General features: G+C 47.4%; 1 protein-coding gene across 1 annotated transcript in view; it reads left to right on the top strand.

The window, feature by feature from the left end:
* Positions 1-15,100, top strand: part of EDC3 (enhancer of mRNA decapping 3) — a 47,513-nt gene extending 32,413 nt beyond the window's left edge. Inside the window, 3 exon segments of the mRNA XM_049777892.1 lie at positions 9,614-9,767; positions 12,574-12,791; positions 13,916-15,100. Of these exon segments, the coding sequence (XP_049633849.1) occupies positions 9,614-9,767; positions 12,574-12,791; positions 13,916-14,250 (707 nt within the window). The 3' untranslated portion in view covers positions 14,251-15,100.
* The last annotated feature ends 693 nt before the right edge of the window (positions 15,101-15,793 follow it).

Here is a 15,793-nt window from a genome sequence, read left to right as displayed (position 1 = left end):
GACCAAAGCACCAGGGAGTCTTTGTGCCAGTCTACACTGTTTTCCCGCCCCATTTCTCCTACTTGATGTTCCAGCTCCGGTTTCAGGCGAGTAGCTCGTGAAGCTACAGCTCTGTTCCTGCTGGTTTGTGGCTCTTCTTGCCCTCTGGTGAGCCAAGGCTCTGAGCTTGGTCATGAAGTAGCATGAGTAAGGTTTGGTTTTCATCTTTCCTACTGGTTTCCATATACAGTGTTTCAGTGTCTGCCTTTGAGCCCCGGCTGCTTGCCTCACCAAGAGTCCCTCCAGAAGTGTTTATCTCCTGAGAAACAGACAGCCAGGAAAATGTGCTTTGTTTTTGCATATATGATCCAGAGGAATTTAGGAAGAAATTAATCTTTGCATTTAGGAGGGACTGTTGAGAAACTTGACCCTGCAGGCAAGGGTGTAATCCTTCTCATTTTGCTTCCTCCAACCATATATCAGCCTAGCATGCTCACTTTCCCACCACATCCACCCATTCCCCATTCTGTGTTTGCAGATGCAGTAAGTGCTTATATCAAGACACAGGCTTGGTGTGCTATGGAAAGAGCACCTGCACTCTTGTGCCTATGTCTCTGCAGACAGGCTTCTTGCTGATGTGAACCTTGCTCCTGGAATTGGAGCAAGCCTTTTTTGTTTTGGGGGTACTCCTAGCTCTCTGCTCATGGGTCAGCCTTGGCCATGCTTGAGGAACTATGTGGTCTCATGGAACAATCCTAGCCCTTCAGCATACAAAGCACATGTTCCAGCCGTTTAATTCATAGCCCTGAGTCTCTTTAAGATAGAGTCCTTACAGGGCTGGAGTAACAGTACAGATGGAAGGCATTTGCCTTGCCTGTGGCTGACTCAGGACTTCTCCCTGAAATCCTACATGGTCCTCTTAAGTACCACTAGGAATAATTACTGAGGCAGAGCCAGGAATAAACCCTGAGCATCACTGGGTGTGGCCCTAAAACAAAATAATAAGATGGATGAAGCTGGAGCCATAGCACAGTGGTAGGACATTTATCTTGCACGCAGCTGACCTAGGATGGACCTTGGTTCAATCCCTGATGTCCCATATGGTCCCCTGAGCCAGGAGCAATTTCTGAGTCACAGCCAGAAATAATCACCAAACATCACTGGGTGTGGCCCAAAAACAAAACAAAAAGATGGAGTCCTGGGTGGAGGATGGGAGGGAAAAAAGATAGAGTCCTTTTTCATATTTTATTTCTTTTTTTTTTTTTTTTTTTTTTTTTTTTTTGTGGTTTTTGGGTCACACCCGGCAGTGCTCAGGGTTTATTCCTGGCTCCATGCTCAGAAATTGCTCCTGGCAGGCACGGGGGACCATATGGGACGCCGGGATTCGAACCGATGACCTTCTGCATGAAAGGCAAACGCCCTACCTCCATGCTATCTCTCCGGCCCCCTTTTTCATATTTTAAATATTTAAAAGTGGATTTTGTTTTGGGGTCACACCTGGGGCTCTCAAGTAACTCCTGGCTCCACACTTAGAAATCATTCCTGGGGGAGATAGCCTGGAGGTAAAACATTTGTGTTTCACACAGAAGGTCATTGGTTCGAATCACAGCATCCCGTATGGCCCCCCCCCCCCCACACACACACACACAGCCTGCCAGGATAGATTTCTGAGCTTGGAGCCGGGAGTAACCCCTGAGCACTGCCGGGTGTGACCCAAAAACCAAAAAAAAAAAAAAAAAAAATCCTGGCAGACTTGGAGACCATATGGATTGCTAGGGTTCAAACTTGGGTCTGCCACAAGGCAGCCACCCTACTCACTGCTATTGGCTCTGGCCCTAATATTTAAAAGTTTTAATTAAATATATATAATTTTAAAATAAATTATTCCTCTTAACTGAATTATGTGCTTTTCTTGTTGGGCCTCTTAAACCCTCTGATGATGAGGTACCTCCTGAACTGGATTTTCAATTTGGGTTTTCAGGAAAGCTGTGAGCTCACCAGGGCTGTCAGTAGGATTCTCACCTTTATCTTCATTCAATCTTTTCCATTTTTCCTGGTTCAGGACTTTTTTTTTCTTTTCATTTTCTCTTCTGTGGAGGTTCATGTTCTCCAAGCATATTTTTGGTCCTGACATAACTTAAGTGTCCACTTTTCCCATATATATAACACTTAGATTCATCAAAGTAGTTTTTTCTTCAGATAAATTCAGCTGCTCTTCCACAATCAATAGCAATGTTTGCTCTATTACTCTACCAAGTTAGTATTGTTTGTTGCTCTGGTACAGTTTTACAGAGTCTTTATACAAAAATAAAGTAAATGTGACCAACCCCTTTACTCTTCCTGGTATCTTTTTTTTTTTTTTTTTTTTTTTTTGGTTTTTGGGCCACACCCGGTAACGCTCAGGGGTTACTCCTGGCTATGTGCTCGGAAGTTGCTCCTGGCTTGGGGGACCATATGGGACGCCGGGGGATCGAACCGCGGTCCATCCAACGCTAGCGCAGGCAAAGCAGGCACCTTACCTTTAGCGCCACCACCCGGCCCGCTTCCTGGTATCTTTATCTTTCATTATAGTAATTTTACAACTTTGTGTTTTTGGAGACATAGGGGAGTAATTGTAGTCATTGGTGCATTTCTGGGGAATAAGTACAGTCTGTGAGACCAGGCAAATCTTATCCAAACTCTTCCTCAGTAACAAGCATTCATGCTTCTTAAACAAAGGATCTCAGGAAACTTTTCAATGAGAAAGTGTTGCTAGAGGGTCTTTTTTTTTTTTTTTTTCTTTAATTGAACCACTGTGATAGTTACAGTCACATAGTGTACAAAATCCGGGCCCGGAGAGATAGCACAGAGGCGTTTGCCTTGCAAGCAGCCAATCCAGGACCAAAGGTGGTTGGTTCGAATCCCAGTGTCCCATATGGTCCTCCATGCCTGCCAGGAGCTATTTCTGAGCAGACAGCCAGAAGTAACCCCTGAGCACCGCTGGGTGTGGCCCAAAAAAACAAAATCCATCCTTTTTTGGGCTACACCCAGCAATGCTCAAGTCTTACTTACTCTTGGCTTTATACTCAGGAATCCCTCCTGGCATCCCTAGGGGATCCAATGGGATACTGAAGACCAAACCTGGGTTGTCTGTTTGCAAAGCAGAAATCCCTCTATGCTGTACTATTGCTCCTGCCCAGTTGCCAGTTGTGTGTGTGTGTGTGTGTGTGTGTGTGTGTGTGTGTGTGTGCGCGCGCGCGCGCGCGCACAACCGGCAGTGCTCAGGGGTTATTCCTGGCTCCAGGCTCAGAAATTGCTCCTGGCAGGCACGGGGGACCATATGGGACACCGGAATTCGAACCGATGACCTCCTGCATAAAAGGCAAACGCCTTACCTTCATGCTATCTCTCCGGCCCGCAGTTGCCAGTTTTAATGAAAGAGTTTGTTTTTTTTTGTTTTTTTTTTTTTTTTTTTTGGTCACACCCGGTGGTGCTCAGGGGTTACTCCTGGCTGTCTGCTCAGAAATAGCTCCTGGCAGGCACGGGAGACCATATGGTACACCGGGATTCGAACCAACCACCTTAGGTTCTGGATTGACTGCTTGCAAGGCAAACACCGCTGTGCTACCTCTCCGGGCCCAGAGTTTCAGCTCTTAACTCAGGGCTATGATATCTGGATCCCTCACAAGATGGCCTAATGTGGGGCAGGAGCAGTAGCACTGTGGTAAGGCATTTGCCTTGCACATGCCTGACCATGGACCAACCCGGGTTCAATCCCTGGCATTCTATATGGTACCCCAAACCTGCTAGGAGTGATTTCTGAATGCAGAACCAGGAGTAACCCCTGATTGCCACCATGTGTGGCCCATCCCCCCATAAAATTAAAAAAAAAAAAGATGGCCTTGGGCCAGAGAGATAACACAGTGGTAGGGTGTTTGCCTTGCCAATCCTGGACAGACTCCAATTTGATTCCCAACATCCCGTAAGGTCCCCCGAGCCTGCCAGGAGAAACTTGTGAGTGTTGCCGGATATGACCAAAACAACAACAAAAAAGATGATCTCACCTGAAGGTTTTTTATGAGGCTCTCAATAGCATATTCTAGAAACCCAATTGGTCTCAAAAACAATTGCCTTGTTGGTGTGTGTCATCTTGTCACATGCTGTGTGCCATTTTAGTACAAGCATCAAGCTGAGGGAGGAGGAGTTTGGTTTTATTGTGTTTACCGTATGTCTTAACTTTCAACTTATGAGAGTTGTCAGTCCCCTTAGCCACATCACTCATGTCTGTGGCATTCCATGTCATATTCAAAATAACTTTCTGTGGAATCCCATTCTTTTGTGTCTGGCATGTGGCTTTGGGAACATGTCTGCCTCTTTTCTCTTGATTGTGTAACCTCCATAGAATGGAGTCACATAATTCATGATCTTGGAGGAATCCTCATGTCCAGTGGTGTGTTAGACTTAGTGGACAGGACTCTGAACACATGCAGCCTTTTCCAGTAGAGGGCCTTGTCAGTGTGAAGACAGGAGTGTAGAACTGGAGGAACCTTGGAATATAGCCGGCAGGATGTATGAGTTAGGAGTTGGTGTGTGTGCAGGTGCTGGGGCCTGGAGAGATGCTCGAGGCGGGCCAAGAGAGTGGATGTGCAGTGAAGGACATGAGGTTCTTATGTGTCCATGAGGGCAGGAAGGGAGGCCTGAAATTTCCTGTACTGGAAGAGGTGGGCAGAAGTGAGGAAGAAAGGAGGAGGAAGGAGACGGGCGGAAAAAAAAAAAAAGAAGTGAGGAAGAAAAAGTGTGGGCATGTGCTGTGGCGAGGCCTCTGGGTCTGTGGCCCTCATCTCGTGCTACAGAGTGAATTGTACAGGGAGGCGATGGTCTTCCCTCCTGGCTTTGAAATGTTCCTTGATAGCCTGGGGTTAAATCAGATCCTGTACTTTGCTTGTCACGAACTGGCTATAATTATATCTTCCTTTATTTCACCAACAGCTGTAAAATACATACTAATGTTAAAAACAGCCTGCCACCTGACTGTAAAGCTTCCAACTTCAGAACAATAAAGATCTACCTTCCAACCCAAACATAATTAGGTGTGGCCCACGTTCAAGCCTTGATGATGTTATTGTCCGTGATTTACACGCTATGTTCTTGGTTCCCTTCCTCTGTTTCTGATAAGCCAGTCATACTGGTTGGACTTAGTGTCATCGTCGGAAAGGAACAGGGTTTGGTGCTTGCAAGTTTAGAAGGACCGCAGGAGAATGAACCCCTAGTCCTGTCAGCTGTGCTTGACCCCTGGCACAGATGGGAGATACAAGTAGATGCATAGTGGGATAAGCACTCCTTTCTCTGAACCATAAGTTAGCACCCTTAAGAATTGTAAGGAGGGGCCGGGCGGTGGCGCTAAAGGTAAGGTGCGCCTGCCTTGCCTGCGGTAGCCTTGGACGGACCGCGGTTCGATCCCCCGGTGTCCCATATGGTCCCCCAAGCCAGGAGCAACTTCTGAGCGCATAGCCAGGAGTAACCCCTGAGCGTTACCGGGTGTGGCCCAAAAACCAAAAAAAAAAAAAAAAAAGAATTGTAAGGAGATGGGTGGCAGAAACTGCTTCAGTTTGCCCTGGAGAGCCCTCAGAGAGAAATGGTGGAAAGACCAAGCATTGCACAAGACCTAGACCCTAGCAGCTTTATTTGTGGGTGGCCAAGACTTAACACCTCGTCTCATTTCAAATTCAACCAAAAGAGAATCAATAGGTAAATAAATGTCAGGCTTTGGTGAAAGCTTTTGCTTTGCGTGACTTTGCAGGCAGAGTCGGCAGGTGTGTGACTTGTCTGGCAGGTTTAGAGTTGTTAGTGACTTAGGACTCTGAGAATTTGTTGTGCTTTTTCACACTGCTCTCAATGGTTCCTAATTAGTTCAGATAATGTGTGCGTGTCTGGAACAGGCCATAAAGCAGCTGTTTTCCTCAGCTATTGACATGCAAGGTCAGGCTTCACCCTCCATTACTGATATCTGGGCTGTCCCTGCCTGGTATCTCAGAGCAGTAGCCAAGACAGTGTTGATCCTGGACAGCACTGTCTACTGTCTGCCAATATCAGCAGAACACAAAAACGCAGGAGGAGAGAGGAACTTGGTCAAACCAGGACAGAGCTCTGTTTAAAGATGTAGGCGTCTTTATATTAAATTGTTATTTTTACCTCCCCTTGAGGTTACAGACCTGGTGCTTTAAGTTCAGTCTTTGTGCTGGAATTCCTGTTGTTACAGTTTACAGCCTTTAGGCTGGAGTGGTGGGTAAAATCATGGTCCCTGAAACACTGTTAGGAGCAGTCCTGGAACATAGAGCTAGAAGTAGCATCTGAGCACTAGAGTTGCAGAGATAGTACAATAGCTAATAATCATTCTTTGCATGTAACCAACCCCTCGTTCCGCCACTCACCAAATTATTTCCATGCTCTTCCAGGAACACAGAACCTAGAGTCAATTCTGGGAATACCCACAAAACCAAAATAATATGAATATACCATAACCTCATTTGGTGTGGCTTTGAGAATCTGTGTGCATGGAGGCTTAAACAACTGGCAGAACCTCTCTAAATTTTTCCTGAAATAGTGAAGAAGATGTATTTGTCACTCCAAGACTCTGGACTTAGTAGGATGATGATGAACTAACTTCCTTCCTTCCTTCCTTCCTTCCTTCCTTCCTTCCTTCCTTCCTTCCTTCCTTCCTTCCTTCCTTCCTTCCTTCCTTCCTTTCTTCTTTCTTTCTCTCTCTCTTTCTCTCTTTCTCTCTTTCTTTCTTTCTCTCTCTCTCTCTTTCTTTCTTTCTTTCTCCTCTTTCTTTCTTTCTTTCTTTCTTTCTTTCTTTCTTTCTTTCTTTCTTTCTTTCTTTCTTTCTTTCTCTCTCTTTCTCTCTCTCTTTCTTTCTTTCTTTCTTTCTTTCTTTCTTTCTTTCTTTCTTTCTTTCTTTCTTTCTTTCTTCCTTTCTTTCTTTCTTTCTTTCGTTCTTCCTTTCTTCCTTTCCTTCCTTCCTTCCTTCCTTCCTTCCTTCCTTCCTTCCTTCCTTCCTTCCTCCTTCCTTCCTTCTTTTCTTTTCTTTTCTTTTCTTTTCTTTTCTTTTCTTTTCTTTTCTTTTCTTTTTTGGTTTCTGGGTCACATCCGGCAGCACTCAGGGGTTACTCCTGGCTGTACGCTCAGAAATCGCTGCTGGCAGGCTCGGGGGACCTTATGGGATGCTGGGATTTGAACCACCATCCTTCTGCATGTAAGGCAAATGCCCTACCTTCATGCTATCTCCCCAGCCCCTGATTATGAACTTTCTGAAAACTTCTGCTGTAAGCATAAGGCTAGGTCCTGCAGTAGTGCTTTGGCTGCTGTACTTCAGTATGTGAGCTGACCTACTGTGAGCCCATTCCTGATGGAAAAGGTAGCCCAGACTTAAAGTTTAAGCAGAGGCAAATGAGTAATAGGCTTATACTTACTTTGAGGACTACAGTTTAGTACAGAGGTGGACGCAGCATCTCACAGAACTGCTGATGTAGTCAGGCAGAACTAGCTACGTGCAGTCCCATAATGACTCAATCAAAGTAGAATCCTTGTTCATCCTTCAGCCCAGGAGGCCAGTCAGGGTTCCTTTGACAAAGAATCTGCCTCCTTGAGGCTTGCTGAATGAATGGCTCTATTTGTAGGATGGCATCATCTGTTGGGCCAGGAATGCCCATACAGATCTCAGCTCCAGAGACTTAGGGGAGGGAGACACACAGAGGTAGTGTGAGTTGGTTGGTTGTTTTGATACTATATGCTTTCTTTCTTTCTTTTCTTTCTTTCTTTCTTTCTTTCTTTTTTTCTTTTTTTTCTTTCTTTCTTTCTTTCTTTCTTTCTTTCTTTCTTTCTTTCTTTCTTTCTTTCTTTCTTTCTTTCTTTCTTTCTTTCTTTCTTCTCTCTTCTTTCTTCTCTTCTCTCTCTCTCTCTTTCTTTCTTTCTTTCTTTCTTTCTTTCTTTCTTTCTTTCTTTCTTTCTTTCTTTCTTTCTTTCTTTCTTTTTTGGGTCACACCCGGCAGCTCTCAGGGGTTACTCCTGGCTCTACGCTCAGAAATTGCTGCTGGCAGGCTCGGGGGACCATATGGGATGCCAGGATTCGAACTACCATCCCTCTGCATGAAAGGCAAACGCCCTACACCCATGCTAACTCTCCGGCCCCAATATGTGCTTTCTTTTTGAGGTGCATGTTTCACCTTACCTCACATCACATAATTTTTTACTCTGTGCTCTTTTCTTGTGGAAGTAGTATTGGGTTACATTCACACCAGAAAACTAAAAATATTTTGAAGGGACTGAAATAGTGGATAGAGTGCTTATCTTGTACGTTACTGACCAGGGTTTAATCCCCAGTACCCTATATGGTTTCCTAAGCACTGCCAGTAGTAATTCATAAGCACAGCCAGGAGTAAACCCTGATGTTACTGTAAGTATTGTGGCTCAAAAATGAAAAGCAAAAACAAAGAAAAAACAAACAAACAAAAAAGCAAAAAGTATATTTGAGACAAGTTGCTTAGTTGAATTTTTGTTTTTTTAGCCACACCTCATGATGCTCAGGGGTTAATCTATGTTCGGCACTCAGAATTAGTCCTGATGTGTTCAGAGGACCATATGGGATGCTGGGGATTGAAAATGCCCTACTAGCTATACAGTTTCTCCAGACCCTTAATTAAAAATTTTTGGTGGGGGGGGGGCACACCTGGTGTACTTAGGGGTTACTCCTGACTCTGTGCTCAGAAATCATTCCTGGCAGGCACAGGGGACCATATGGGATGCCAAGAATTGAACCATTATCTGTCCTGGATTGACTGCATGCAAACGCCCTATTGCTGTACATCTCTCTGACCCTTTAGTTGAATTTTTTATTTTTGGTTTTTGGGTCACACCCAGCAGTGCTCAGACATTACTCCTGGCTCTACACTGAGAAATCGTTCCTGGCAGGCTCGGGGGACCATATGGGATGCCAGGATTTGAACTGCCATCCTTCTGCATGCAAGGCAAACGCTCTAACTCCATGCTATCACACCAGCCCCTTAGTTGAATTTTTGGTTTTTGGTTTTTGGGCCACACCCGGTGACACTCAGGGGTTACTCCTGGCTATGCACTCAGAAATCACTCCTGGCTTGGGGGCCATATGGGATGCCAGGGGATTGAACCGCGGTCCATCCTAGGCTAGCCCAGGCAAGACAGTTGCCTTATAACTTGTGCCACTGCTCAGGCCCCAGTTGAATATTTTTTAAGAGGAAGCATTAACTAGAAGAAAGGAGGAGGAAGAAGATAGGGTGAACAAGCCAGCCTGCCTGTCATTGGGCCATACGACCAGACTGAGGAAGGCTGAGCCCACTAAGAAGAAAGCTCAGTTAGGCCAGTGTCCCTCAGTGAGAAATACAGGTTCTCTTCCATGTTTTTCACTGTCAAATACATCTTGGTGAATTTGACCTTTGTGGTCAAAAAGCAAACTGAACAAGCTGATTCCACTTCCTGGCCCCCTAGACAGGCAGGAGGCTGGGAATGGGAAGCTTTACTATTTAGGTTTTCATAGAACTTCATATGGCACATGCCCATGTGTGGACCTCGTTTCTGAAATCCCTCTTCCGTTTTCTCCTCACTGTCTTTGGAACTGCAGACTCCGGCCTGGTTGTCCCCAGTGTGTCCTATGAGCTGCACAAAAAGCTGTTGTCAGTGGCTGAGAAGCATGGCCTGACACTGGAGCGCAGACTAGAGATGACAGGAGTGTGTGCCAGCCAGATGGCGCTCACCCTTCTCGGCGGACCCAACAGGTAAGTAGGGATGCCTTTGGGAGTAGAGAACAGCAGGGCCTCCACAGAGCCAAGTGTGACTCCTGCTGGAGAAGCGACTCTTCGTAGCTCAGTGCTATTCAGGTTGGGTTTTGAGGAACCAGAGCACTTAATACGTGGGCAGGGGAGGATGGAAGCCTCAGGTGTGGGTCCAGAGAAGGTCCAGAGACCTGGGAAATATTGGGCATCTGCAGACCATAGTGTGCAGTGCTAATATGTTAAATGGAACCTCAAATGAGGTCTTCCAGCAGCTGCAACAAGAATTTTTTGGTGGGGTTGGAGCGGTGGTGCAGTCGTTAGGGCGTTTGTCTTGCACACGCTAACCTAGAATGGACCGTGGTTCGATTCCTGCCATCCCATATGGTCCCCCAGGCCAGGGGCGATTTCTGAGTACAGAGCCATGAGTAACCCGAGTCACTGGATATGGCTCAAAAACAAAACAAAAAAATAATTTTTGGCAGAGTGGGGACATATCCGGCAGTACTCAGGGCTTACGCCAGACTCCCCTCAGGGATCACATCTAGTATGCTCAAGGACTCAGATTGAACTGGGGTCAGTTTCATGCAAAGCAAGCACCCTACCTACTTTATTATTGCTCAAACCTCCTCTTTTCTGAGAGGGGAGGATTTGAGGGCTAGAGAGTTAGTGACTCAATGGACTGAATGTATTTTGATTGAGGAGGTGTAGATTCAATCCCAGACGCTTCATGGTATCATAGCACAGATCCAAGTGTGGCCCAAAACAAAAAAAGATGACTTTAGGGACCGCAGAGAACAGCAAGTAGCGCACTTGTTTTCCTTGCATGCGGCCGACCTACGTTTGATCACCATCATATGGCTATATTCCCTTCAGTATTACCTAAGCTCAGAGAGCTGAGCTGGGAACCAGGTGTACATGGCCACCAGGAAGGACGACTTGGGATTGCCGAGGGCCATGTTGTAGGTGGTTGAAGGAGGTCATGGTGAGCTGTTATTTGGGCTATGCTGCCAATTTTACTCCACAGTTTGTCAGGCCGCAGGCTTGGGCTTTGTTTTGAATTTGTGTAGTGTCAGGTTTATTGAGGGGGCATAGATATAGGTAGGTTGCCAGCACCTGTGCTCTGAGTCTTACTGATGGTATGTGGGTTCCCTCCTCTGCTCATTGCTCTGAAGGGGGATCTTTGTGTAGAGTATCACAAGAAGGAAGGTACAATGTCTTAGGGCAAGAACTGGCCTATTTTCCTTAAGAATCAGGCATTGTAGGTGAAATGAGTGGGCATGTTTCTGTTTTTTGTTTGTTTGTTTTTCTTGGGTCACACCCGGCAGTGCTTAGGGGCTACTCCTGGCTCTATGCTCAGAGATCACTCCTGGCAGGCACGAGGGACCGACCATATGGGATGCTGGGATTCGAACTACCGTCCTTCTGCCTGGAAGGCAGACGCCTTACCTCCAGGCTACCTCTCCGGCCCCATGTGGACATGTTTCTAAATAGATGTCGAGCACAGCATTTGTCATCTTCTATCCTGGAGACATCAGTAAGGGTCCATCACTTATCCTGGACCTCACCCTGCTGGTTCCTTCCTTCTGGCTGACCTTCCTGCCTCACAGGCAGACTGCCACACTGCAAGACTAGTCCTCTAAGCCTCCTTGCTTGGAGCTCCTGACCCAGAGAAGGTTTCAGCTTTTACAGGAAGTTAGAAGTATCTGCTTCATCAGAAATGGATTTGGGGGCCGGAGTGGTGGCACAAACACTAGGGCTTCTGCACACTCTAACCTAGGACGGACTGCGGTTCGATCTCCCTGTGTCTCATGATACCCCGAGCCAGGAGCGATTTCTGAGGACACAGCCAGGAGTAACCCCTGAGCGTCACCGGGTATGGCCCAAAAACCCAAAAATAAAAAAAAAAATAAAAAAGGGGGTGCTGGAGCAGTAGCACAGCAGTAAGGCGTTTGCCTTGCATGTGGCCAACACAGGACAGACTCTGGTTCAAATTCCGGCATCCCGTATGGTCCCCTGAGTGCCAGGAGTGACTTCTGAGCGCAGAGCTAGGAGTAACCCCTGAGCGCCACTGGGTGTGACCCAAAACCCTAAATAAATAAATAAAATGGATTTGATCAGCCCAGAGGTCTCAGACCAATGTAGTACCCAGAAGCCCGTACTGGCAGACAGAGTCAGATGCATTATCAACCTTCTGTATGCCTCTGCTGCCCTGCTGTCATCAAACTGAAAATAGTTTCAGACAGCCTGTTTCCTAGGTACTAAGAAGGAAAAAACTGTTAGTGTGAGCCAGAGTAATCCGAGGAAGAGGTCAGCCTTGAGTGGAATCTCAAAGAGAGGGGATCAGAATCGGGAAAGTGAAGGACTGTAAGAGCTAGGCCCTTGATGGAGTGGAAATGGAAATGAAGTGAGAAAGAGCTTCTGTGGACAGTAGAGAAGGGCGCACCAGTCCCCTTGCCAGAGTGTAGTTATGCCAGGGAAACACAGAGGAGGCTGCCAAGGTAGGGTCCTTTGTGCCAGAGCCAGGTCAGAAAAAGCAAGCCTCTGTCAACAGGGCAGAGGGCACATCCTGATCCCTGCCTGATGAGAAGACATACCTGACAGACATTTGGAAGGAAACTGGAGGTGCCCTCCTGGAAACCTGGACACCTAACGATACTTTGGTGCTCAGGATGGAACCAGGCCTTCTGTAAGCAAAAGCTCAGTCATTTCCCTGGCTCCTGTCAAAACTTCTGAGAGCAACAGGTGCTAAGGTAGGGTATACAGACATCTCTAGCTATAGCTCCTCATGTTTCTTTGCCATCTATTCCAGGTTGAATCCAAAAAATGTTCACCAGAGGCCTACAGTTGCCTTGCTCTGTGGGCCGCACGTCAAGGGCGCTCAAGGTATCAGCTGTGGAAGGCACCTCGCCAACCACGATGTCCAGGTCATCCTCTTCCTGCCCAACTTTGTCAAGATGCTGGAATCTGTCACCAATGAGCTGTCTCTCTTCAGCAAGACCCAAGGCCAACAAGTCTCCAGCCTCAAAGGTGAGGCCTACTCTATCCTTTGTATTTGGTAATGTGGTAGTGCCACCTAGTGGTGACAGATGAGAAACCACTCAGGCAAAGAGGGCCCTTGCATAAAAGAGCTCTTCACACTTCCCCGCTCTTGCCCATTTATTCTTTCATAAGTGCTTATACAGCAGGCAGAGCTTTGACACTGGAGATATTGCACTGATGTTTTTTAAGTTCTTTGTGGCTTACATTTTGACTAGGAGAATGATTAAGTAGCATTTCTGTTAGTTCAGATGATAGGTGTGTTACTGTGGCAATGTGAAGAAGATTCCACGGTCTTAGAAGGTTAATGGTGGCATCTCTGAGATGGGAAGACTTGGGAGGAGGAAGAGCAGAAGCTTAGAGGTGCCTGAAAGAGGTACCTTAGAGGTGGATATACAGTGGAAGGTGTTGGTAGTTGTGGGTCAGTGTGGAGGGCAGAGGCAGGATCCAGCTTGGAGTGACAGGAGTGGAGGGTATTTAAGATCATCTTGAGTCTGGCTGAAGATAGGACATGGTACATCTGTTAGATTGAGCTTTGTTCAGAGGCTGGGGGTTAAGAAGGCAGCTACAGAGACAGTGGGAGCAGCCAATAAGGAGAAGATCCAGTCGAGATTGGCATCTGAAAGGCAGGTGAAGAAGAGGGTGAACCTATAGGGCAGTGGTTCTCAAACTATGGCCCGCAGGCCACGTATTGTATTTATTCCCATTTTGTTTCTTCACTTCAAAATAAGATATATGCAGTGTGCATAGGAATTTGTTCATAGTTTTTGCTTTTGCTATAGTCTGGCCCTCCAATGGTCTAAAGGACAATGAATTGGCCCCTGTATAAAAAGTTTGAGGACCACTGCTGTAGGCGATTTTGGGATGAAGACAGAACTGATCCAGCATATGGAAGGGCCCGATAAGTTTGCCAGAAGTGGTGGGGGCAAGTCTTTTTGGAGTATTTGACAATGGGTAAATAGGAAGCAGAGACAACAAAGGGCCCTGCCCGGGTAGATGATTGGGGCCAGACCCATGCTGCCCTAAGGCCCACCTGGGTGATTGTGACAAGCCCTCTGGGCCACTTGGGCAATACTCTGATGGGCATTTTGGGTGACACATTCTTCCTCCTGCAGATTTGCCCACAAGCCCTGTGGACCTGGTGATCAACTGTCTGGATTGCCCTGAGAACGCCTTCCTTCGGGACCAGCCCTGGTACAAGGCAGCCGTGGCCTGGGCCAACCAGAACCGGGCACCTGTGCTCAGCATAGACCCTCCTGTGCATGAAGTGGAGCAGGGCATTGATGCCAAATGGTCTCTGGCTCTGGGCTTACCACTGCCCCTGGGTGAGCACGCAGGCCGGGTCTATCTCTGTGACATCGGCATCCCCCAGCAAGTGTTCCAGGAGGTGGGCGTCAGCTACCACTCACCCTTTGGCTGCAAATTCGTCATCCCGCTGCACTCTGCTTAGAAGGGTTCTGGGCAGCGAACTGGTTCAGCCACTGAATTGGACAAGGATGTGAAGCTCCAAGGACCTTGTTAAGATGTTTTTCTTTTGAGTTTATTTTTTGAGAGCAGAACCCATTTAGTACTGCCCTGATCCCTACCCCCACCAGGCAGGCTTTCCCACTGGGTGTGTGTGGTGGGCAGCAGCCCTCGTGCAGTGTATCACCATGTGTGGCCCAACCCCGCCGAACTTTGTTTACAGACATAGGCAGCTCCGATTGTGTTCAAGTTTACAGCCAGGGCGCGTAGGGCAGGTCCTGCTGGCACTTGCTGTCCCAAGCTCCTGGCTTTGTCCCCGGCTTCTGATCCTTGCTGAGCCCCTTCCCCTCTCTGATCATGTAGAAGCCACTGCCACTCCAAGGCGATACACATTCTCCATTTACCTTGAGGACTGCATGGCCTTCTTGCCACCCCACAAACAAGGTGATTTGGAAGCTTTTGACCCTTTCTCCTGAGCTGATTGTTTTCTCCTGGGTTTCTACAAGGGTCCTTCCTCCTTTCCATCACTAAGGCTGTGAAGGAGTGGCATAATTTGTGGGATTTTACACCATTATCTCTGTTGTCTTCAGCAGTTATGTTACTGTAGAACCACAGTGCCCATCTGACCAGCGGTGCCCTCCCTTCAGCCACCACCCTCTCTAGCTAGGGGCTTACCCTTTTGGCCGCAGCTTTAATGTGAAGTATTGGAAAGGCCCCTGGGGAGCCTGGTGCTGAGCAGAAGAGGCTCCCTGGTGCTTCTGTCCTAGGTCACCAGTCCCCTTCCCTCTATGATCGCTCCCTAATTCTTAGTCTGGGCCTAACTCCATGGTTGAGCACTCAGGCCCCATTTCAGAGATGCCCAAATCTAGTTCTGGAGAGCTAGCTGATGGCATTCAGCTATATGCATTCCTGCTGTTCAGTTTCTCTGGAAGGCTGATGAGACAGCACGAGGCCCTGGATTCCTGGCAAGGGCTCCCTAGAGGGCACTGATGTCTGCTCTGTGCACCCACCCTGGTTAAGGGGAACTTGTAAAGGATCATGGACACAGGGTAGGCTGGTAACAGATTTCAGACCACATATCCTTTTCCTTAAAACAAACTTAGCCAGGAGCTAATGTGGCAGGGCAGAGGGGGCTGGACTCTCCATACTGAGTAGTTGTCACGTCATCTCTAGCGGTGTGAGGGGCCAGCTACTCTTGAACTTGCACCTCTGCTCACTCTCAGGGCGTTTCTAGCATGGAGCCCTTTCTTTAGACAGGGCAACAGTGTGAGAAGCAACATTGGGTGATAGGCATTTTAGTACACAACCAAGTGTAGAGGTCTGGTTCCCTGCTGCTAATGGTTAGCACCCCCCCCTTCACCTCATTTGGGACAATGGAAAAGGAGCTAGAAGCCAGCAGAGAAGTACACTGGCTCAGGATTGCTCCTTACAGTACTTAATGGGGTTCTGAGCCTTCTTGAGGACCCTGTTGAGGGAATTTATACCTGTGCGCACTGGCTCTCTTCCTGCCTGGATTCCCCAGTGGTGTG

This window comes from Suncus etruscus, chromosome 1 (assembly GCF_024139225.1).
Source record: "Suncus etruscus isolate mSunEtr1 chromosome 1, mSunEtr1.pri.cur, whole genome shotgun sequence".
Classification (NCBI taxonomy): domain Eukaryota; kingdom Metazoa; phylum Chordata; class Mammalia; order Eulipotyphla; family Soricidae; genus Suncus; species Suncus etruscus.
The sequence above is the reverse complement of the archived record's forward strand: the minus strand, read 5'-3'. Positions and strand labels throughout refer to the sequence as shown.